General features: G+C 53.8%; 1 protein-coding gene across 2 annotated transcripts; it reads left to right on the forward strand.

Annotated features, from left to right (window-relative positions):
• The first annotated feature begins 13490 nt into the window (after positions 1-13490).
• CEACAM16 (CEA cell adhesion molecule 16, tectorial membrane component) lies at positions 13491-23190 on the forward strand. Of its 2 annotated transcripts, XM_045845208.1 has the most exons (7): positions 13491-13622; positions 15300-15432; positions 16613-16957; positions 17275-17550; positions 18494-18772; positions 20959-21285; positions 23012-23190. In XM_045845208.1, exons 2-7 carry the CDS (start codon positions 15396-15398, stop codon positions 23020-23022), a joined length of 1275 nt encoding a protein of 424 aa, XP_045701164.1. In that variant the 5' UTR covers positions 13491-13622; positions 15300-15395; the 3' UTR covers positions 23023-23190. The 2 variants fall into 2 exon arrangements, with proteins under 2 accessions (XP_045701164.1, XP_045701165.1); XM_045845209.1 differs by lacking the exons at positions 13491-13622; positions 23012-23190 and adding an exon at positions 22822-22886 and having other exon boundaries at positions 15381-15432.
• The last annotated feature ends 1043 nt before the right edge of the window (positions 23191-24233 follow it).

Below are 24233 nucleotides of genomic sequence, written 5' to 3' on the forward strand. Positions count from 1 at the left end.
GCTGGAGACAGGCTGTGGTGGTGGGAGCCACCTGGGATCACGGGGAGGAGGGCAGCGCAGAGCCAGGTTAGAGGGAGAGCCTGGGAGGGAACACAGGGCCTCCGTGCCAGGTTATGTTGTTACCTGAGAGACTCCTCCGTTGTGTAAGCCTTTGTTACTTGGGGATTCTATTACACCCAGCTCCTTCTAAATCTTAATACAACCCCCACCTCCAGAAGAACAGTATTTCAAGAGTAAGCTCTGGGTGCCTGACTGCCTGCTAACTTCTTGCCTGTTGTTATGGACTGAATTGTGTGCCCCCAAATTCCTGCTGAAGCCTTAACCCCCAATACCACTGTATTTGGACACACACACCTTTAATGAGGTCATTAAAGTTAAATGAGCTCTGTCTCCAGTTGGCGGTCAGCTGGTTCGAGGTGGAATCCACTGAAGAAGAAAGACCGGGGGCTTCAGCACCCTGTGCCGGCAGGGAGGTGGCACTGTGAAAACTTCTATAATATCTACTGCAGACCCCCTAAAATTCAAGTGGACTTGGCTTTGACTGGTGTGGCTCAGTGGGTTGGGTGTCATCCTGCAAACTGAAAGGTCACTGGTTCAATTCCCGGTCAGGGCATATGCCTGGGTTGTGAGCCAGGTTCCCTTCTGGGGGTGCGCAGGAGGCAACCAATTTCATTATCAATGTTTCTCTTCCTCCCTCCCTTCCCCTCTCTCTAAAAATAAATAAATTTTTAAAATTATTTTAAAAAATCAAATCTGCTTGGATCTGGACACTATCAGTAGCAATGGTTCCAGGCTGATAGGCCCATAAAGACCTGATGCTGGGTGGTTGATAGACCCTACAGTGCGACTTCATTCCTAGGCAGAAGCTGGATTCATCTGATGCCAGAGAAAATTTCAGGAGACTGAAACTACATCGGAGTTTCTTTCTAGAAACTTCTTTCCCAGCCTTGAAACTCTTGGGTGCTATATTATTCCTGGATGTACAATAGATGAGGACAATATTTTTCTTTTATGCCTGAAATTGTAGATGATTCCTCAGATTAAAGATGGAAGCTAACTTTTCTCACCAGAAATGGTTTATAGAATCAACTTGCAAAGATACAAGGAGCAATAGGCCCTGGCCAGGTAGCTCAGTTGGTTAGAGCATCATCTAGACATGTCAAGATTGCAGGTTCTGTCCCCTGTCGGGGCACATACAAGAATCGTCCAATGAATGTATAAATAAGCGGAACAACAAATTAATGTTTCTCTCTCTCTCTCTTTTTCTCTAAAAATCAATTAAAAATTAAAAAGTATATGAGGCAGCAAACAAAGGAAAGAGTACAATATTTTCTTTTATCATCCTTAGATTCTTTACTATAATGTAAACTCCATGAAAGCAGGATAACTTCCTTATCCTTAATACCTGGCCTAGAATACTCAAAAAATATTTTTTAAAGATTTTATTTATTTATTTTTAGAAAAAGGAGCTCTGGCTGGCATAGCTCAGTGGATTGAGTAAAAGCTGCAAACCAAAGCATTGCAGGTTCGATTCCCAGTCAGGGCACATGCCTGGGTTGCAGGCCATGACCCCCAGCAACCGCACATTGATGTTTCTCTCTCTCTTTCTCCCTCCCTTCCCTCTCTAAAAAAAAATAATTAATTAAATCTTTAAAAAAAAAAAGAAAAAGAAAAAGGAGAAGGAGGGGAGAAAGAAGGGGAAAGAAACAGCAATGTATGAGAGAGAAACACATCGATCACTTGCCAGTTGCACACCTCCAGCTGGGGACCTGGCCTGCAACCCAGGTATGTGCTCTGACTGGGAATAGAACCGGAGACCCTTGGGTTCCCAGGCTGGCACTCAATCCACTGAGCCACACCAGCCAGGGCTAAATACCAAAACATCTGAAGTGAACTGAAATTCCCATTGATTTTTTCTTATTACCTAGAACATGGCAACCACTTTAATGGGATTTCAGCAAGACATTTACATGGAATAAATGGCACTTAAAATTTTTGACTCTGATGTAAAATGTATGCATAGTTACATTACACTAGCTGGGTACCAGTAGGTCTGTTACAGAACAGACGGGCGAGGCGGTTGCGGGGGGGGCGATATAAAAGACCCTCCCTTTTTCTCCCAGGGTTCCTCCCCATGTACTGGGTTCGTTTTACCCGCCGCCTGAAGAAAGACATCTCTTAATACCAGAGATCAGTGAAAAGGAAAGGAATGTATTATTTATTTGAAATAATACAAACTAAAGTTCTCCACAAACGCACGCAGTCCTCCCAGCACCCTCCATGTGGCAAAAGGGAACACTTCAAAGCCTCGTGGTCCTGACTCTCACCCAAGCCACATGGTCCCAACCGAGACACCAAAGCCGCGTTGTCCTAACTGGACCCATGGTCCCAAAAAGAGAGACCCCCAATGGCTACTGTGTCTCCGTTTAAACCCCACTGCCAATCTTCTCCTGCAGCCTCATTTCTGCTCCTCCCACAATCGGCCACAGCTGCCAGAATTCCAGACAGGTGTGGCCCTGTGGTATGAAGCCAATTATCTCCAGGCTCTTCTGGACCTCGTTGCAAATCCTTATTTGGGGCTCCCCTCTTGACTGCACCCTGTTACAGGTCTACTTAAAACTCTATATCTAATTATGATGTTTGATCCTTTAAGAGGCAATAAAGAATGCCTGTGAAAACAACCTATGTCTATGAGGAGTAGATATATAAAACTGACTGATATTTAATATGAAATCTTTTCTTATGAACATTTTACAGCCTTAGTGGATAGTTATCATTGGTTTAAATTGCACATACCAGTCAAGTATAGTTAAAAAGTTATCATTTCTGCTTTATATTTAGTATTAAAATATTCTCTGTTGTTTTGGCCAAATCATAGCACAGGGAACTCATTGACCTATATACTGTGCTCACATCCATGAGGGTGTACTTAACATGCAGAGTGTATAAAATCCATCCAACATTGGAAGCCTGGCACACCTCACTGTGTTTTGCAATGAAATTTATTACTCATGCTTATACCAGAATCACACAAATGTCATGCAACTATAATGACTTCTGTTAGAATAGGATACCTATTCTTCAGGTTAAATTCCCCTATTAGCCCTGGCTGGTGTGGCTCAGTGGATTGAATGCCTGCCTGCGAACCAGAGGGTCACTGGTTCAATTCCCAGTCAGGGCACATACCTGGGTTGAGGGCCAGGTCTTCAGTTGGGGGTATGTGAGAGGCAACCGATTGATGTTTCTAAAATAAGTAAACAAAATCTTTAATTTAAAAAAGTGGACTCAAGAAGGCCTTTAAAAAAAACATGTGTGAGAATGAGAACACCAACATCTGACTTGTTTTACCTCTGGAGTGGTCAGAGGAAAATGGGGTTGAGGTGTACGCAGGGGAGCCTTCACTTGTATCTGTAATGTGCTCATTGAGATGTATCAAATGTGAAACAAAAGTTAAAAGAGGTCATAGGGTTAGGCCCTAATCCAATAGGCCTGGCGTCCTTATAAGAGGAAGAAGCATCAGAGATGCACCACGTGGAGAGGTCATGGGAGGACACAATGAGGCGGCAGCCGCCTGCAAGCCCAGCAGAGCGGCCTGAGGGGAAAGCACCCCTGCTGACACCTTGATCAAGCCCTTCCAGCCCCCAGAACTCTGAGAAAATAGATATCTGCTGTTTCAACCACCAAGTCTGTAGTGTTTTGTTACGGCTGCCGGATCTGACTAATGCCAGCTCCTCCTACCACAGCTCCAGGAAATGGGGTTCCAAAGGGGTCTTTTTCCTTCATTACAGTAAGACCAGAATTGAATATAATAATAATAATAATAATAATAATAATAATAATAATAATAAACAGTAGCCTGAAAAAGCCTGACCTCTGTGCCTTTAGAGGGCTGAATTTCTTTTTATTATTATTTTTTAATATTTTTATTGATTATGCTATTACAGTTGTCCCATTCTCCCCCTTCACTCCCCTCCCACCCGCATTCCCCCCCTTTAGTTCATGTCTATGTGTCATAAGTTCTTTCACTTCTACATTTCCCACACCATTCCTGCCCTCCCCCTATTTTCTACCTACCATCTATGCTACTTATTCTCTATATCTTTTCCCCCTCTCTCTTCCTCCCACTTCCCTGTTGCTAACCCTCCATGTGATCTCCATTTCTGTGGTTCCTCTCCTGTTCTCTTTGTTTGCTTAGTTTGCTTTTGTTTTAGGTGTGCTTGTTACTAACTGTGAGTTTGATGTCCTTTTTTTACTGTTCATATTTTTTTATCTTCTTTTTTCTTAGATAAGTCCCTTTAACTTTTCATATAATAAGGGCTTGGTGATGATGAACTCCTTTAACTTGGCCTTATCTGAGAAGCACTTTATTTCCCCTTCCATTCTAAATGAAAGCTTTGCTGGATAGAGTATTCTAGGATGTAGGTCCTTGCCTTTCATGACTTGGAATATTTCTTTTCCAGCCCCTTCTTGCCTGAAAGATCTCTTTTGAGAAATCAGCTGACATTCTGATAGGAACTCCTTTGTAGGTAACTGTCCCCTTATCTCCTGCTGCTTCTAGAATTCTCTCCTTCATTTTTACCTTGGGTAATGTAATTATGATGTGCCTTGGTGTGTTCCTCCTTGGGTCCAACCTCTTTGGGACTCTCTGAGCTTCCTGGACTTCCTGGAAGTCTATTTCCCTTGCCAGATTGGGGAAGTTCTCCTTTATTATTTGTTCAAATAATTTTTCCACTTATTGTGTTTCCTCTTCCCCTTCTGGTACCCCTATAATTCAGATATTGGAACATTTAAAGGTGTCCTGGAGGTCCCTAAGCCTCTCCTCATTTTTTTTGAATTCTTGTTTCTTCATTCTTTTCTGGTTGGTTGTTCCTTTCTTCCTTCTGGTCCCTTCCATTGATTTGAAACCCAGTTTTCTTTCCATCACTATTGGTTCCGTGTGCATTTTTCTTCATTTCGCTTATTGTAATCTGCATTTTTTCATCTAATTTATGACCAAAGTCCACCAATTCTATGAGCATCCTGATCACTAGTGCTTTGAACTGTGCATCTGATAAGTTGGCTATTTCTCGGCCGCTTAACAAGATTGGCTCTGGGGCTTTTAACTCTGTTTGAGCCATCTTTTTCTTTTCTTTTATTTTTTTCTTTGGTCTGGTCGCACCTGTTACATATGAGGGGCAGAGCCTTAGGTGTTCACCAGGGCGGGGCACCTTAGTCTCTGGGTTGCGACATTGTATGTGGGGGCGGGGTCCGAGAGGGAACAATGGCACCTGCTCCACTCTCACCAGGACTCCAGTCCCCCTTGCTGCTTCCCACAAGCAAATTGGTCCCCTCTGGTGCTGGCTCCCGGGCGGGTGGGCTTGTGCACTCTCTCGGACTCTGTGGGTTTCTCCAAGGAGCCTCCTGTGAAGCTGATAGAATCGCCCAGCCTCAACTTCCAGGTGTTTTTAATTGGTGCCTTCAGGCTTTGTTTCCCGGCGCTGGGTCCCTGGGATGAGCGGTCTGTGTCGAGCTGCCCATTTTTGCTAAGTTCTGCACGCGAATGTGCGGCTGCGGACAGCCAGCTGCCTTGCACGCCTCACTGGGTCTGCTGGTTGCCTCCTGCACCCAGGGTTTGCCACTGGTCCATCAGCTGCGGTCTGCGGTCTGCGCCATGCAAGCGCACGTCTGCCAGCCACCAATTTTTCCTGCTGGTACCCCTCGACCCCTCTCCGTAGGCCTCCGATTCTGCCCCTCCTTACCGGACTGGATGTATGGTATTCAGACTTCCATTGAGTTCATTTCTCTCTGTTCTGGTTGTTTTCTGTTTGTAAATTCTTGTTGTCCTTAGTTTTGGTTGCGCGAGGAGGTACAGTGCAGCCACCTATGCCTCCATCTTGGATCCTTCTTATTATTATTTTTTAAAGATTTTATTTATTTACTTTTAGAGAAAGGGGAAGGGAGGGACAAAGAAGGAGAGAAACATCAATGTGTGGTTGCCCCTCACACGCCCCCTACTGGGGACCTGGCCCACAACCCAGGCATGCGCCCTGACTGGGAATGGAACTGTCAACCCTTTGGTTCACGAGCCGGCACTCAGTCCACTGAGCCACACCAGCCAGGGTTGAATTTCTTGAATTCTCAGAACAGCCTTGGGAGGCTGGGACTATTATATTTCCATTTTGCCGATGGAGAATGGACGCTCAGAGCTGTGAAGTGACTACCCCCAGGTCACACACCAAGCGAGCTAGTTATGCTGCAGTAACAACCCCACAATCTCCATGGCTTAAAACATCACTGACTTATTTCTTGCCCGTGCCACGTGATCATCTCAGGCAGGTGGGTGTGACCAGCGGCAGGAGAGCTCTGGTTCCTCCTATTCATTCATGAACTAGGCTGACAGAGCCCATCCCTGTGCAGGTAAAAGGAGGGGCCATGGCCAATCACACACTGGCTTTGAAAGTCTTCTGCCAGACGTGACACTCCCACTTGCATTTCATTGGCCAAAGCAAGTCATATGATACACTCCCTGTCAAGAGGGCTGGGCAGGTGCAATCCTACCCTATACCCAGCATAATGAGAACCAGAACACGTATGGACAGCCCCGTCAATACACCACTGGGATTCACACCAGAGCCCACACCCCTGAGAGGAATTTCCAGGCAGGCCTGCCCTCCTACCTGTATTCACTCAACAACTCGTTCATTCACTCAGCAGGAGCTGGGCCAGGATGATGGAGGTGGCTGGGGCAAGAAGTACAGAGAGCCAAAAGCGATTTAGAATGAAACATGGATAGCATTTGGCCATGGATTAGATGTGGGCGATTAGGGAGAAGGGCGGATCAAGAATTTGTTCGTCCACCAATTCAACAAACATTTGTTGATCACCTGCTGTGTGCAGCTGTTTCAGGCTGTGAGGAGGCAGCTGAAAAAACAAACAAACAAACAAACAAAACACACACACAGATATCCCTGCGCCTGGTGAGCTGACCACAGAGCATCCAATGTGATGTCCCGGGCAGCCAACGTCGTGAGGGAGAACGAAGCAGGCGCTGAGAAAGCGGAGGTGCCGGAGTGGGGGAACCCTCCGGCGTCTGGTTTGTGAGACAAGAGGGCAGGGGGCAGTGGTGGGGTTCACACTGGCACAGGGCCAGGCTTTCAAGAAGTTGAGGCGCACATCCACACGAAAACTTGCACAGAAATGTTCACAGCAGCATTATTCATAATAGCCGGCGGGTGGAAACTGCCCAAGTGTCCATCAGCGGACAGAATGATAAACAAAATGTGGTCTATTTAGACCATGAAATATTATTTGGCCTCAACAAAGAAATCAAATGTAGATCGTGCTACAACAGGGTACACTGTTAGGTGAAGGAAGCCAGACACAAAAGGCCACACACTGCAGGGTTCCACTTGTATGAAATGCCCAGAATGGGCAAATCCATAGAGCGAGAAAGCAGATCGGTGCTTCCAGGGGCCACGAGGGAGGAATGGGGAATGACTGCTAATGGGTACAGGGCTTCTTCTGCGAGGGAGGGGGAGGATGGACAGATTCTGAAATTGATTGTGGTGATGGTTTTACAACCCTATGAATATACTAAAAACACTGAGCTGTGCACTTCAAATGGGGGAATTCTACAGTATGTGAATTATATCCCAACGAAGCTGGTTTTTTATAAAAGAAAGAAGAGGGCAGGGTTTGGGGAGCCCACCTGGAGTTCAGGGCCACGTGTTGGCAGGAGAAGGCAGCTGGAGACCCGGGACTAAGGGGTGGGTGGGACTGGGGACCACAAACATGATGTGCCCTGCAGCCCCTGTCGCCCCAGGAACAGCATCTGTTATCCTTGGTTAGGGTTTGGGTTTATTGGGTCCTGTCCTTGTTGCCAGTCTTGCAGGCGGGACTGGAGTCAACGTGGAGCCAGAAGGGGGCAGCAGAGGACCATGGCAGACCCACCGGCAGGAGCCCTGGCTGCCTTTGGCCGCTGTCCATGCACCTGCCCCCAGCCTCTGCCCCTTCCTCCACCCTTCTGGGCACACAGAGAGTTCACCCAGCTGCACAGACCTAAAATGAGGGCACCTCCCTCCCTCACTGCCACTGGGGCAGACAGTGCCACCCACATCACCTAAATTGTGTGTTCCCTGGTTTCCACAGCACAGCCCTGAGCCAGGCTTTCTCCGAGTCCCCTCCCCAGGCCCCACCTGGTCTCCTGCCCCCTGCCACCCTCCCACCAGACAATCCAAGGGATCTTTCTAAAGCCCAGACTCAACACTGCCCCTCCCTGTTCAAAACCATCTATGGCTCCCCAGTGCCCTCAAAGTCCAGGCTTCTCACCACAGCCTTCAAGTCCCTGTGAGGTCTGGCTCCTAGGGACTCCTCCGCCTCACCTCTCAGCACCCCCTGCCTCTCGCCCCCACCCTGGGGCCTGTGGTCCACCAAACCAACCTTCTTCCAGGTCCTTGCATATTCTGTTCCCTTTGCTGGATCATGTCCACAGACACACACCTCCACTCTGATCACCCCACCGCCATTCATCCTCTATGTTTCAGCTTAGACACTGCTTCCTCCAGGAAGCCCTCCCTAGCCCCCAAGCTGGGTCAGGTCTCCCCTGAGTTCATCCACCTCAGCCCTGCTTACTCTGGGTTGTTTCTGTCTGGAGACAGATTTATCTTCGTGCTGGACTGTGAGCCCTGGGAGGGCAGGGCCTGTCTTTGTCTGTCATCAGTGGGTCCCAACACCACCCAGCACAGGCAAGGCACAGGGGAGGGGCTTGAGAAATGCATGTGGACTAAGTGAATGTGTGTGGATTCTCATTATTGAGATTCTTCTCTTCCTGTACCTAGCAGTCTCCATTCACTCACTGGTAAACCTTTATTAAGCAACTACTATATACCACACTCTGTTGAGTGAACTCAGTCAGGCACCAGAGACATGAAGATAAAACCAGCACACCTCCTACTCTCAGGTAGCATGCAGTCTAGTGGTGGGGGGGCAATCTGGGGCCCAATGGAATAATAATGAATAGTAAACACTTATTGAGCACTTACTGTGTACACTGTGCTAATCACTTTCCATTTACTCACTTATTTTATCCTGGGAACAGTTTTGTGAGGGAAAAACTATATTGTCCCTATTTCACAGATGAGAAAACTGAGTCAGGGCATAAGTGGACAAACTGGGAATGGAACTAAAGTCTTTCCAACACCCAAGCTCTACCTTCTGCTTATTCCCTGTCTCAGAGAAAGACCGACCAAGATGTGACCCACGCCCGCAGACCACGCTGGGGTCTCTGTGTGTGCAAGCAGAGGGCTCTGCCCCTCAGGAGAGGGCACGGAGCAGAGCGCGAGGCTTCGCGCCCAGGAGCTATCGCTGAGGGTGGAATTTCGCGCATGGAGCTCTGTGTCTGGCCCAGTTAGGAAGAGACCCCGGTCCTCGGCTGGAACAGGGAGCCTGCAGGAGCCCGCCTCTGCCCAGCAGAGGTCGCTGCCTGCCACCACCACCCTTTTCCGCCGAGTCTGCGGGCACCACTAGATTCTCAGGGCTGCGGCTCCTTATTTTGCAGATGAGGAAGTGGCCGTGTGGGGAAGGAAGTGGGCTGGGCTGAGACAGAGAGTGATTATGATTCATGGGGAAAACCCTTCCCTCCCTAATCCAGCCTCTTTGTGAGCAAAGGGCATTGCCCCTGAGAGTCGCTGGGTCAGCTGGAGCAGGTAGACCCGAGACTGACCCGGGTCGCGGGCTCCCTCCCGTACCTGGGGGGAGGGGCAGCCTAGGGGTTCCACGGCAGATTGGGTTTGAGGAACGCAGCCGACTGCTGAAGCAAACACGTCGATATATTGAACTATTTGAAACCTTGGCACGAGGAACTTTTCCAGGGTGATAAAAGTGTTCTAAAAGTAGATCTGGGCCCCGGCCTGTGTGGCTCAGTTGGTTGGAGCGCCACCGTCCTATAGTTAGAGGGCTGTGGGTTTGATCCCCAGTTGAGGAGCAAATGGAAGGCAACCAGTCTCATCTCTCCCCCTGCCCCCCTATCTCTCCCCTCTTTCCCCCCTCCCCACTCCTGCCCTCCCTCCCTCATGGATGTTTCTCTCTCTCCCTTCCTCTCTAAAAGCAATGAAAAAATATCCTCAGGTGATGATAAAAATATAAAAATAAAACTAGATTTGGGTGATGGCTGCCCAAGGTGAATTTTCTGGGATGGAAATTAACGCCTGAAGCTGATAACAAGATTACGATATTTATGAGACAACTGGAAAATTGAACACTGACCGGGTATTCAAAGATGCTAAGGAATTGTTCATTGTTCATTTTCTTTTCACTTTTTAGGTGAAATAATGATGCTGTGAGTTGGGTTTGTTTGTTTGTTTTTTCCCCAATGAGTCCTTATCTTTTAGGGATACAGGCTGAAGTATCTATGAACAAAAGAACATAGTGGCTTAAATTTTCTTTCAAATAATATGGACAGGGCAGGGTGTCACCGCCTCCTCCCACCGTCCCCTCCAACACTGGGCTCTGGCCACACCAGCCTGCTTGCCTTCCACATGCTCACCAAAGACCTTCCTGCCTCAGGATCTTTGCACCTGCTGTGCCTCCTGCCCCTCTTTCCCGAGGTATTCACCTCCTTCAGGTCTCTATTTTAGGTCACCTCCTCAGAAAGACCCTCCCTGACCCTCCCTCCTTAAAAGGGTGACCCCTGTCTCTCCCTATCTTCTTGCCCTATTTGGTTTTTATGGCGCACTCTCCCTGACAGGATATGCTGTAGCAGGTGTTTCATTACTGCCCACCTCGCTCCAATAGGATTCGGCCCCACAAGGGAAGGGATGTTGCCTGTGGCCTTGACACAGCCTACAGATAGTCCATGCTCAATAAATATTTGTTAAATGATTAAATGGCTTGGGAAAACCCAGGTGAATGAGGTGAGGGGGGAGCAGGAGGGGGGAGAGATGGATATCCACATGAAGGGAATGGCCTGTGCAAAGGTGTGAGACTCGCTTCTGCGACTCCCTGTCCCCTCCTGCACAGCTGTCTGGGTGCACTTCCCAGGGCGAGCAGTTCAGGGGACACTGGGTCTCTCCCCCGGCCCCCCAAGAACAGCCTCCCAGGACCAAGCCCAGACCTTGCCAAGCCGGCAAAGGAAGCCACACCTGGAGGTCAGGTCCCTGAGTAAATATTGCAGCACCTCCAGCCTCACCCTGGTGAGATAAGGGGAGGAGGAAGGAGGGGTGAGAACGCCGCCAGCCAACCCCTCGGTTTCAAGGTCTAAGCGCAGGGAGACTAGGACAAGGGTCCTGCCACGGGGCACCGGGCACCGTTTCTATCTGACAGATATTGATTAAGTCTGCTGGGCAGGGCCTTGGCCACTGGGCTGAATGAGGAGGCCCCAGGCAGCCTCTGGCTCCCTCCGGGATTAATGAGGCGGCTGGTGAGATAAGAGGGCAGGGGTTGGGGGCGGGGAGCTGACAGGACGGGGTCAGAGAACCTCGCCCCCGGTTGGCTGTGGGGAGAAAAGACTCATCTGCTCCAACCTCTGGAGGCAAGGTCCCTGCGCCTCAGTTTCCTTGTCTGCAAAAGGCTCGAGCCTCTCTGGTCTCACTCTTACCCAAACAGCCCTGCCTCCGGGCCTCTGCCCTTGCTGTTCCCTCGCCAGGAATGCTCTTTCCCCAGAATCAGCAGGGGTTCTTTCTGGAGTCTCAGGGAAAAGGGAAGCTAGGGAATACATAAAGCAGAGTTATTTTAACCAAGCTGCTGGAATCATGAACGTTAGGAAGGTTGCAGCAAGAGGAAAGACTCCGTTCTTGTCCTAACTAGCCGGGGAATTTGAACTTTTTTGGACTCTCCAGTTCTGCATGAGTGCCTGGGTACACATCTGGCCCTTCAGGCAGCCGTCTAATTGTCCCTGGCAGGACTCACATATCCAGGCCACCTGACACCCATTATCCAGGCCACCGGAACAACGTGACCAGACGTCCTGGCACCCCTCTTCCAGGCAGGCTACCTGAATCTGCCTGATAACCAGCCTGGACCAGCCCTCGGGCTAAGAATGCAGGACTGATCCTTCTCCAGAATGTACTTTTATTTGCTATAAGAGCTTTTCACTTTGCTTTCTTCTTCCAAGCACTTCTGGGAGTTTGCCTAGCCGTGTTTCCAGTCTGCAAACGCCAGGACCCTTGAATAAATCTCTGTCATTTATTTCTAGCAAAGTCTCCAGACTCCTTTTTTTCTAATCCTCACCTGAGGATATGCTTATTGATTTAGAGAGAGAAAGAGAGAGAAGCATTGATGTGAGAGAGAAACATCAATCAGTTGCCTCTTGTTCGCTTCCCGATCGGGGAATCAAATCTGCAACCTAGGCATGTGCTCTGACCGGGAATCAAACCCTCAAACTTTTTTGTGGTATACAGGACAACACTCCAACCCACTGAACCACCCAGCCAGGGCTCCACACTCTTTTTGTTTGCTCAGCAAAGTCTCTCCCCCATGCCACCTCCTGCAACGTCTCCTCACTGCCCTGCACGAACCAGTGCCCCAGCCACTCCATCCTCCCCAGCTCTGCAATTGGTCTGTCTGCTCCAGGCTGTAACCCAGCACCCAACAGAGTTCCCAGCCCGAGGTAGGTCCTCCACAAATGTTTGGTGAATGATGAACGGCCCATGGCGTCCACCTACTTGTGCTCTATGCACTTGCTCTCCCCCACCCCCAGAGGACTCCCAGGAAGGTCAAGGTCATAACTACCTACCACCCACTTCACAGAGAAACAAAGGACCCTGCCCATGGTTGCCTGGTCTACTTTTGGCTCAGCTCTGGGCCTGGCACATAGTAGGTGCTCAAGAAACTGCGGCTGTCTGTTGGACCCAGCATCTGGGCTCACGTGCAGGAGCACCAGAGAGGGACCAGGGAGGAGGCGGGTGGGGGCGACAGCAGAGGACGGTCGGTGTGAAGCCATGGCGGAATCTGGACACCAGCCGCGTCCCTCCCCAAGCCTCCAGGAGCCGTGTCCTCGTCCTGCTCCTCAGCCAAATCGCCAGAAACCTGGCCTCCCTGGAGGCTCCTGTTTCTGTGTCATCCACACCTGGTGTTCAGTTCCACAAATACTCCCTGAGCCCCTGCTCTGTGCCCCACCCTGGGCTGGGCAGTGCTGGGGACACAGTGGAGACCACAGTAGCCCTGGTCCTGCGCTCCCAGGACTCACAGTCCAATCGGGAAGACAGACCCATCACCCAGACAGTAAGGACCCAAGGGGGCCAGGTTAGGAATGGGGATCCCAGAGCACACTCAACCCAGCCTGAGAGTCCAGGAGGTCTTCCTGGAGGAGGAGGAATTGTTGGGCAGGCAATGAAGCAGGGGACATGCTAAGTGAAGGGAGCACAAGTGAGACAGAATAACTGGAGCAGAAAGTTCCAGAAGGGAGAGGTGTCTCATAAGGCCGGGACACATGGGTCAGGACAAGGAGCTGGGCTCTCCTGAGGACACTGGGGAGCCATGCGTGGCAGGCTCTGCGCACCCTGGTGGGAGGGCGGTGGGCAGAGACCACGGAGGAGTTGGAGGGGAAGCCAGACAGGATGCAGGAGGTGCTTGGACCAGGGCCAGGGCTGCAGAGAGGGAGAGAAAGGCGTCCATGGAAGAAATACTTAGGAAGGAGGCGCCATAAGGTATGGTGTGGTGGGGGTGGGGGTGCCAGGAGGCGTCAGGGACGAGGCCTCGGTCTTTGTGTCCCTATGACGGTGGATGGTGGCGCCGATCCCTGATAAGGGGACAGGGAGGAGGAGCAGGTCTGGGGAAGATGCCAAGGTCAGCTTGGGACGAGGCGAGCGAGAAGTACTCGGGCACACCGGGGAGGCATCAGGAAGGACGCTGGGAGGAGGTCCCGGGGCTCAGGGGAGGGGGCAGGGCGGGCACCGAGAAGGGTGAGGTGAGGTCACCAGCAGGGTGGGGGGAGCAGGAGGTGCCAGGTCACCCCCACCTGTCACTCCCCCTGCTGGAGCCCCGCCCAGCCAGGGCAGCTCAGGACATGGCTCTGGAGAAACAAACCAGGACAGGTGAGCCACAGGTATGGCTCCCTGCCCAGAAGCAGGCCTCCGGGGCCTCGGAGGGACCAGGACCCAGACGCCATCAGGACATCGATAACAACACGTCTGTCAGGATCGCTCTTCCCTCCACAGGTCCCACTGACTCCGCCATGACCTCCGCCCCACATACCCTCCCCATAGACACCCTCCCTGGTCCCCTCCTTTGCCCCTGATTTAAAAATTGCAACCCCCCTTGCTGGCTTTATTTTTCTAGATGACATATATCTCCATTCGACATGGGAGAGATTTTACATTTTTCATTTACCCCATAAATGTCAGCCCACAAAGGCAGGGACTGTCTCCACCAGCAGCCAGAACAGGCCTGGCAGGCGCTCACATAACATTTGCCGAATGAATGAATGAATGAACTAATGAACAAACGCACAATTTGCTGGGCATTTGCTCCGGGCTGGGCATTGTTATAAGAACTACACACACGTTTTCTCATTTAATCCTCAGTGCAGCCCTATGAGAGGGGCACAGACTGTGTTCCCATTTTCCAGATGAGAAAACTGAGGCCTGGTGGGCTCCATCGCCTGCCTAGAGTCATGGAGGTGGAAGACGGTGGCAGTAGGTCCAGGCTCACACTTGTAATAACAGTCACACCCACCAGACCTCACAGTCGGGCCCAGCTCTGCCAGGCGCTGGCCACAGCCCTGAGCAGCATCTGCACCATCACTTCTCGGTCCTGCTGGGAAGGCCAAGAAGCACAGCCCCAAAGGCAGTGCGCAGCCTTGGGCCCTTCTGCAGGGACTGGGAAACAGAGCAGAGTTCAAGTGCCTCTCCCTTCCGGAATTTAGGCAAGTCAGAGCCCCTGCCTGGTGACTCAGTTTCCCCACCTATAAATGAATGGGGGTTCTAACAGTACCCCCTCACAGGACACCCACTGAGATGAAAGCTGCAGGTCGCCCACAGGCAGGGAGGCTGGAAAACGGCAGCCACTGTTGCTTAGTTTTCCTCCTCAGTGACCCCCGAGCTCGACAGAGAGAGGCCAGGCCTGGGCCGTGGGTAAAAACTGCCCTAAAACCTTCCCCCGCTACCCCCCTCCCTGGCGACCTGGTTCGCCTCCTGGTACCAAACCCTGGCCCTGGGCACAAAAAAAGGTTAGGCAGTGCCCCAGGAGGCCCGGCCAGGTCGTGGCCCCTGGCCCGTGCCTGCCACGCCCGCCCTGGTACCCAAACGGGGCCCCAGATCCTTGGTGAATCGATCCCTCCAAATTCAGGTGATCTCCCCCGGCTCCAAATCGCCAAACCCTCCCAGGTCCGGCGCCAGACGGAGCCAAGCCCCAACCAGGACGGGCCTCAGAGCGTTGGACGCCAGCACCACCATCTCCAAGACCCAGGTTTGGGGTGAAAGATGGCGCTGACCCGGTGCAGCTGGCTCCTCCTCAGCGGTGAGCGAGAATGCTGCCCCCCAGAACCCCAGCCCCGGGTAGCTTCAGGGAGGTAGGGGATCCCAGCCGGCCGGGAGAGGGAAGGCGTGAGCAGCCGTCCAGCATGCTGGGTAGGGAGGGCAGCTCTGCTCCCCGCAGGCTCCAAGAGGCGCCAGCATGAGCCGAGGCAGCTCAGCCACCCAGAGAGGGTGGCAGGGTGGACTGTGGAGACTTCTAGGACCAGAGCATGAACCAGGGTGAGGCAGCCACTGTTGCGCCTTCATTCATGGGGCAAACCCTTACTGAGGTCTGGAGGCTTAAGGAGGGTGAGTTCTAACCCCCGAGGATGTGGCTTTGGGCAGCTGCCTGCCCCTTCTCAGCCTCAGTTTCCTGGTCTGTGAAATGGACCTAGCTCACAGGGTCACTGGAAGGTCATCTGGAGCTGTGTTACCGGTGCTTGCTACGGGCACCTGGAGCTGTTCTCCGTGCTCTCCTGTGTTGACACCCACCTGTGAGGGAGGCCCACTCGTGACCCCCACCTCACAGTTGAGATACTTGAGGCTCAGAGAGGTCGACTCACTGCCTGGGGTCACACAGCCAGAAGTGGCAGGGATGAGCGCTAGCCCCAGGGCCCTCCCTCCTAGCCGGGCTCTGCTAACCTGGAAAGTACCGGAAACTGGGCCAGGTACGGGAGTACTTCTTATGGGAGCTCGGCCACAGCGCTCATTCGGGGAGCCCACATAACTCAGACCCAAGCAGCCCTGACTAGCTGGTCGGGTTTGGAGCTCGCCTGCCGGGTTCAGAAGAAAGGGGGCGGAGTGTGTTAATGATGGGGAAGTGCAGGAAGAACACTGGACCGGGGAGCCAGGGCCAAGGGCCTGGAGGAGCCAGCCTGGTCTTGGAAGACTCAGTTTGGTGACTCTCACAGCCAGAAAATTCTCTGGGCCCCACGAAATCCCAAGGCCCCACGGGCTGCGTGTGAGCCCTGCGCTTGGGAAAGCCTTAGGCTAGGTTCTCGGCACAGCCGTGGAACTCAGCCCTCAGAGCACGCACAGCCTCCCCAGGGCGCAGAGCCTGCGGCTGCCTAACGTTCACTGAGCACTCAGGATGCACCCAGAACACACAGGTCAGCCTCCCGGGTCTTGCGCGGGGACCCCGGCCAAACCTGACTCGTCCCACCCCTCTGGCTCCTTTTCTTCAGCCGTGTTCCTCAGCACAGGGGCCGAGATCACTATCACCCCCGAGCCTGGCCAGCCGGCGGAAGGGGACAACATCACGCTGGTTGTCCATGGGCTTTCGGGGGAGGAGCTTGCCTACAACTGGTATGCGGGGCCCTCCATCAACCTGGCTTACCTGGTGGCCAGCTACATCGTAAGCACAGGCGATGAGACCCCCGGCCCGGCCCACACGGGGCGGGAGGCTGTGCGCCCCGACGGCAGCCTGGACATCCGCGGTGCTCTGCCTGGGCACTCAGGCACCTACATCCTGCAGACCCTCAACAGGCAGCTTCAGACGGAGGTGGGCTACGGACGCTTGCGGGTCTATGGTGAGACACCGCCCAGACCTCCTCTTCCCCAGCCAAGCCTTCCCACCTGCTCTCCAACCCCTTAAATTAAAAAAAAAATAAAATAAAAAACCTAAAAAATAGTAAAGCCATAAAAAAACCTGAGGTAACATTAAAATGCTCACCTCCTTCAGGATGGCATCCAGGATTAGACCTGCCTTTTATCCCATTCTTTGCCACTCTGGCTGGGGTCACAGGGGCACCCCCAGGATCCAGCCCATGCCCCTTTGCCTGGGGAAAGGGCGCCCCTGGGAGCAGGCGGTGCCTGGCGCCCTCCCCCTCTGTCTCTTGCCCCACAGAGATCCTGGCCCAGCCTGTGGTCATGGCCAACGAAACGGAGCTGGTGGAGCGCCGAGACACCCTGCGCCTGCTCTGCAGCAGCCCCAGCCCCGCTGAGGTCCGATGGTTCTTCAACGGCGAGGCCCTGCCCATCGCCGTGCGCCTCGGCCTGTCCGCCGACGGCCGGGTGCTGACCCGGCATGGCATCCGCCGGGAGGAGGCCGGAGCCTACCAGTGTGAGGTCTGGAACCCGGTCAGTGTCAGCCGCAGCGAGCCCATCAACCTGACCGTGTACTGTGAGTCCTCCCGGCCCCGCCAGGGACACCGGGTGCCCGAGCCTCATAGGTGGGGAAACTGAGGCCAAGAGAGGGCGCCCAAGGCAAACACTGGGCCCGCAGGCCTGCAGGGGTTAGGAACCAGGGAACCCTCTTCAAACGTACACGTGACCCACCTCCTAAAGACTAGCAGCTCTTTTGGAATCGAACGACCTTCCCGCTGGAAGCAGCATTTGCAGGGAAGGGCCAGAGGGGTGATTGGTTTGGGCGAGGGAGGAGAGAAGGGAGATAAAAACACCATCAGAGCCGGGAGTCGTTGCCAGGGCGGCCGATCCACAGCGTGGAATCTGGGGGAAATAACCTGCTGAGGTACTCGAGGGCCAGCGATGTAGAAAAACTTAGAGCCTAGAATCCTACAACCAAGGAATTCCGATTTGAGAAGCACAGGATTCTAGACTCTGAGGATCCTAGCAATTCTAGAAGCAGAGATTCTTAGAATCTTAGAACCTGATTCTAAAAGCTTAGAGCCACCCTGTCCTAGCATCTTAGAAGCATAGATCTCTAGAAACTTAGAATCTTAGAACCTGACAGCATCACTGTCGGAGCCTTAGCATTCTAGACTCTTAGACTGCCTTATTGGAAACCAATCATCTAGACTAATTTATTTTTTTAATGGAGCCATAGATTTCAAAAAAATATCTCAACATTTAGTCTGGCTCAACACCCTCTTTTTACAGAAGAGAAACTGGGACCCCCACCCCCAACACCAGAGAAGGAAAGAGGGTCTGGAGATCCTAAAGCAAGCTAGAGACCCATATGGGCCTCACACAGGCCAGAGCGCTCTCCCTCCACTAGGCTCAGATCCTTCCAGGGGCTCAGCCTGGTGGAAAGCAAGCCAGGGGTGCCCACCTCTCCTCCCCTCTCCCTCTACTGCCCCGTTTTTCTCTCGCTGCTGCCCCCACAGTCGGCCCGGAACGCGTGGCCATCGTGCAGGATTCCATCCCCCGCACGGGCTGCACCATCAAAGTCGACTTCAACACGTCCCTCACGCTGTGGTGCGTGTCCCGGTCCTGCCCGGAGCCCGAGTACGTGTGGGCCTTGAACGGGCGGGCCCTAAAGAACGACCGAGACCACCTCAACATCAGCAGCATGACCGCCGCCCAGGAGGGCACCTACACGTGCATCGCTAAGAACACCAAGACCCTGCTCTCCGGCTCGGCCTCGGTGGTGGTCAAGCTCTCTGGTGAGTCGCCCCGATCCGGCCCACCCACCACCCCCTACCCCCTCCTCACTGAGGCCCGGTGGAACTGCGAGGGTTTGGTGGCGCCACCCACAGGCCACAGCTTGCCCAGCAACATGACTGGAAAGGGAGAGAATGCTGGGGTCTGTTTGTTGGCCAAGCAGCAGAGGGGCACGTCAGGTGGACCCCTCTTCCTGCAGGGGACGATGGAGACAGCCCCTCCCAGTCGCCTGCAAAACAAACGACAAAACTGACTCTCTTCCTTGAAGGGTGGCAAAGTGAGAAATGGGTCAGGTGCCCCACATTTCGCAGTGGCGAGAGTGGGAGAACATTCAGCTGTCCCCTCACGCGGGCGCGCCGCTTCTAAATTCAGTCACCAGCTGCCGAGGGGCGTGGCGCACTCCCTGCGGCGCAGGCAGCTGAGGTTCTGGGTGGCCCACCAGATCTCCCCGTTATCTGGCCCAGAAGACGGTGCGAGCGCACGTACGCACGGAAAATCAGAGCCAATTGTTGGCAAATGGAAAAACACAGCTGGGGAGGCATTTTCTGATCCCTGTCCTCAGATGCCCTGGGGGCTGTGGGTAGTGCAGACACAGCTAGTGTGTTCAGAGCCATCAGGATCCTCAGGGGACATTTTTGCATCCCCTGGGGATGGTGACATTGAATGCTGGGGTCTGATTCATTCTGCCTTGGTTCCTTCCCAAGTGGCCACCATTCCCTGGGGACAGAGGGAACAGTCCTCCCCTCCCTCCCTCGCCCCTCCCTCCTCCTAACAGGCTGGGTCTCATCCAAAGGGTGGATCCTCTTTCACCCAAAGCAGAAATGACATCCCCAAAGGTAAGTGCACCTCCTGCCCTGCCCCACCTGGGCCCTGGCAGCCGGTCTGGGCAGGAGACGGGGGTGGGCCAGACGACCTCAGGTGTTCTCCCCAAGATCTGCCTGTGGCGGGGGGTGGGGGGGCCCCAGGTACACAGGTACGTGCAGGGAGTGGGCACAGTGCCCCAAATGGCCTCCTGAACTGTCAGCAACCCTGTGGCAGGTGCCAGGAAAGAGACAGAGGAAAAGGGAGACACCGCTCTCCCCCTACCTGGGGGAGCTGCTGCTCTGATGGAGGAGACACAGCCTCTGCCCTGAAAGACATGGTCCTAGAGCAGGGAGGCAGGGTCTCCTCCCGCGAGGAGCTGCCAGTCAGGCAGAAGGGGCAGTGGGCTTTCCAGCAGCGACATTGGGGGCATGACACCCCATCTCACCCAGCTCCTCAGCAGACGGAGGAGGCCCAGTGCACACTTAGAGAGATTTCCTGTTCTGATGGAGGAGACATGGCCACTTTTATTTACTACTTCTTAGAATTCCTAGTCTGATGGGGGAGACACGGTTCCCCCCTTTGGGGTACTCCCAATCTGATGGGGGAGTAGAGGCCTCCCACTTTCTAGGAATTTCTAGTGTCATGCCTTAATCCAGTCTCTGGGCTTCCCGGGCTGACTGGAAAGACCTACCCCACAGACTGGAACATCTTGTCTGATGGAGGAGACACGCCTCCTACCCTCTGGGAATTTTCGGCCTGGTGGGAAACTGTGGCCCCCACATCCTGAGGTCTCTCAGTTGGAGAGAAGACACGCAACCCGGGGTACACAACTTCCAACTATCTGATGGGGGAAACACAGTCCCCATGTTCTGAGAATTTCCAATCTAATGGGGGAGACACAATGTCCTGGCCGGTGCGGCTCAGTTGGCTGGAGAGTCTTCCTGTAACCAAAAAGTTGCAGGTTTGATTCCCAGTCAGTTTTTTTTAAATAAAAATTTTAAAATGGGGGAGACACGGTCCCCCATATTGTAGAGTTTCCAATCAGATAGGGGAGACATGGCCCCTATATTTGGAGAATTTCCAATCTGATGGAGGAGACAGGACCCTATTCTCTAGGGTCCTTCAGTTTCATGGGACAGAGACCCCCCAAAGTCTGGAAATTTGTAGTCTAACGGGGGAGACATGGCCCCCTGGCAGGCACTGTAGGGACACTGCCACCACCGCCACACCAGTCCCCTCCTTCCTCTGTCTCCTTCCCAGAGCCTTGCGGGTGGGGGCGCCAGCCAGCTGGGGGGAGGCGTCGATGAGCCAGCTCAGGGCGGGAGGGGGACACTGTGCCCAGTGCAGGCCCAGCTGACCCTGCGCCCCGTTGCTCTCTCCCCAGCGGCCGTGGTCGCCATGTCCATCGTGCCGGTGCCCAGCAAGCCCACGGAGGGCCAGGACGTGACGCTGACCGTGCAGGGCTACCCCAAGGACCTGCTGGTCTATGCCTGGTACCGTGGGCCTGCCTCGGAGCCCAACCGGCTGCTCAGCCAGCTGCCGTCGGGGAACTGGATCGCAGGCCCCGCGCACACAGGCCGGGAGGTGGGCTTCGCCAACTGCTCGCTGCTGGTGCAGAAGCTGAACCTCACGGACGCCGGACGCTACACACTCAAGACGGTCACCCTGCAGGGCAAGACCGAGTCGCTGGAACTGGAGCTGCAGGTGGCCCGTGAGTGTGCAGGAGGGCCGGGGGGCGCCTCTTTTCAGACGGGGGCTCCCGAAAGGGGCCCCTGACTCCTCCATAAGGCTGGGGGACATAGATCAAGGACGGATATGCCTCCCCACCAGACGTGGAGAAGGGAGCAGTTCCTCCGTCTGACTCAGGGGTCTCCAGACGAGCTCTTCTGGCTCCTCCGTCACACCGATGACCCAGACCAGGGGCAGACAGGCCTCCCCTTTCAGACTTGTGGCTACCACAGGGGCCTCCCTGCCTTCTCCCTCTTACAAGAGGCCCTCCAGACTGAAAGTTCTGAGAAGGGGACCGAGCCTGAGGGTAGGGCATCCTTTATCCCACAGGCGAGTGGGCCCTAAAACACACAGGATACTGCATCTCCCGCCCCACTGGGCAAATGGGCTAATGATGGGGACTTGCCTCCCCATCAGACAGGCTGGAGGTATAGAGTCAGGGTAGATCAGGCTGCCCTCTTCCACCCAGTGCCCTAGACGGTGGGGACTGTGTCTTGTCCGTTGCATTACAGTGAGAGTGAGGACAGAACTGCTACCAGCACAGGGTGGAATTTACCTCTCAAACAGAAATAGGAATAACCTGTTGCATTAGCACAGCGGTCTCCAGCTGGTGGGCATTGTGTCTCCTCCATCAGACTGGGGGCTCCCTGGTGGTCAGGAACAAGGTCTTTTTCACCAGATTTGGAATTCCCAGATGTTGGCGGCTGTGTCTCCCCATCAGACTGGGCTCCCAGGTGTTGGGCACCGTGTCTCCCCAACAGACTGGGAGCTCCCAGAGTCAGGGACCGTGTCTCCTCCATCAGACTGGGAGCTCCCAGAGTCAGGGACTGTGTCTCCTCCATCAGACTGGGAGCTCCCAGGGCCAGGGAATGTGTCTCCTCCATCAGACTGGGAGCTCCCAGAGTCAGGGACCATGTCTCCTCCATCAGACTGGGAGCTCCCAGAGTCAGGGACTGTGTCTCCTCCATCAGACTGGGAGCTCCCAGGGCCAGGGACCATGTCTCCTCCATCAGACTGGGAGCTCCCAGAGCCAGGGACCATGTCTCCTCCATCAGACTGGGAGCTCCCAGAGCCAGGGACCATGTCTCCTCCATCAGACTGGGAGCTCCCAGGGCCAGGGAATGTGTCTCCCTAACAGACTGAGCGTCTCCAGAGCCTCAAGAGGCCTGAGAGACCATGTCTCAGAGGCAGAGCCGGGCGTCACCCGTTAGGGCAGGCACTCTCGGACACTGTGGACTAGGTCATCCCAGACTGGGGTCTGGCCTCCCTGCAGCAGACCAGGCAGTCTCAGAAGCCATGTCCCCGAGTCACACACGGACAGAGCCTCCCTCCCTCAGACTGGAAGCTTCCCCGATCAGGCACCCCACCACGGGCAGACACCTCTGCACCCCTGCTTTCACCCATTCGCTCACCAGGCCCTGGTTTTCCAGGTCCGTGATGGGGGGACAATGCTGTCCAGCGACAGCAGGCCACCCCCGTGAGGCCCCGGGCTTCCCTTCACCTGTCTCTCTTCTCACAGTCAGCCTCTCTCCCTTGCACGAGGACCACCGCCACCTTCCTGCACCTGAACCCGGCACAGGCTGAGCGTGGGGGGTGGGGCCGCCTGGAGGCTGGGGGTGGGCAGGGTCGCGGGAGGGGAGGGGCACTGGGGGCTGCTCCTTCCCCTCCCTGACGGCCTCCTCCATCCCTCTGCCCATCCCCCACCGCAGCCCTGGCGTAGCAGCGTGGACCCGGACGCCTCCAGAGAGAAGAGCTCCTCGTGGCATCCTCCCCACGCCCTCCCCGTGAGCGGAGGGTCGCCATGGCTGTGGTCCTCTGTCCTCCTGCTTCCACAATAGAGTTAGAGCCGACAGGGCCCTACTCCTTCCCTGCACTGTCGGGGAGCCAGGGAGGCCATAAACATCCTGGTTAACACGAGTGTGTGTCAGCCTCTCCTTCCACCAGGGCCAGTCCTGCCGCTTCCTGAGAGCCCACTGGCTTCCCTCTGCACCCAAGGTCACTCTCAGTCTGGGGGCATGCATGCAGTGGGGTGCCCAGATCCCAGGGCTGGAGCCCCCACTGCTTACTGTCAGGAACTAGGGCCCTTCCCCTGTCTCCCCAGGTTATATCTGAAGGTCCTGCCTCCCCATGGGTCACAGGCTGCCCCTCCCAGGGACACCAAACAGAGGTGGGCTCTGTGGGACATGGCCCTCCCCTATGCTGTACTTCACTCCATCTCCCAGGCCCTCAAGCAAAGCTGCTTATGCACAGGACAGGGCCGTGTGAATAAATGAATGCAAATGAGGCAGGGGCTGGGTGAGAGGAGAGATCAGGGGAGTGGGAGCCAGAGAGAGAGTGTGCCTTCTAACTCCTCTCACAAGCTGCAGGCTCCTCCCAGCCAAGATGCCCCATTAGAGAGAGACTCTTGGTGTTGGCCAGAAGTGGTGATGGCAGACTCCAGGCTTGGGGGAGAAAGAGAGGTTTGGGTAGGGAAAGCCCAATACAGAGATTTCCTGGAAGCTTTCAAGACAGCCTTTCTGAGGATGGCTGTGTTGAGGAGGGATGGTGAGCAGTAAAAGATCACCAGAATGAGTTATAAAATCTGGGTCATAATCTCACATTTGTCATGGAGTCACTAGGCCCTCAGTTTGTTCAGGGTATGAACTTAGGGTGGACTAGACCTTCCCAAACCATTTTATTAGCCTCAGAGCCCTTTTTTCAAATGCAAAGCTTACATCGTAGGTCAACATATTATTTTAATAGCAATGAAATAAAAGGAGGTATCAGTTCAAAAGCTATAGCCTTCCTTCCCCAAATATTTCTACACACTTATAAATAATTCCTTAAATTTAAATAATATTTAGATAACAGAGACCATTAAAATACAAAATATCCAGTGGGGGGGGGAGGTGTAGGTGGAAGAGGATATAGGGGGATAAATGGTAATGGAAA

This window comes from Phyllostomus hastatus, unplaced genomic scaffold (genome assembly GCF_019186645.2).
Source record: "Phyllostomus hastatus isolate PE091 unplaced genomic scaffold, TTU_PhHast_1.1 phas_contig_468, whole genome shotgun sequence".
Lineage (NCBI taxonomy): Eukaryota > Metazoa > Chordata > Mammalia > Chiroptera > Phyllostomidae > Phyllostomus > Phyllostomus hastatus.

Coding starts and splice junctions, on each gene's coding strand:
- CEACAM16 (XM_045845209.1), top strand. CDS start 15,396: ATGGCGCTGACCCGGTGCAGCTGGCTCCTCCTCAGCG. Junction 15,433..16,612: donor CAGCTGGCTCCTCCTCAGCG/GTGAGCGAGAAT, acceptor CCTTTTCTTCAG/CCGTGTTCCTCAGCACAGGG. Junction 18,773..20,958: donor GGTGGTGGTCAAGCTCTCTG/GTGAGTCGCCCC, acceptor CTCTCTCCCCAG/CGGCCGTGGTCGCCATGTCC.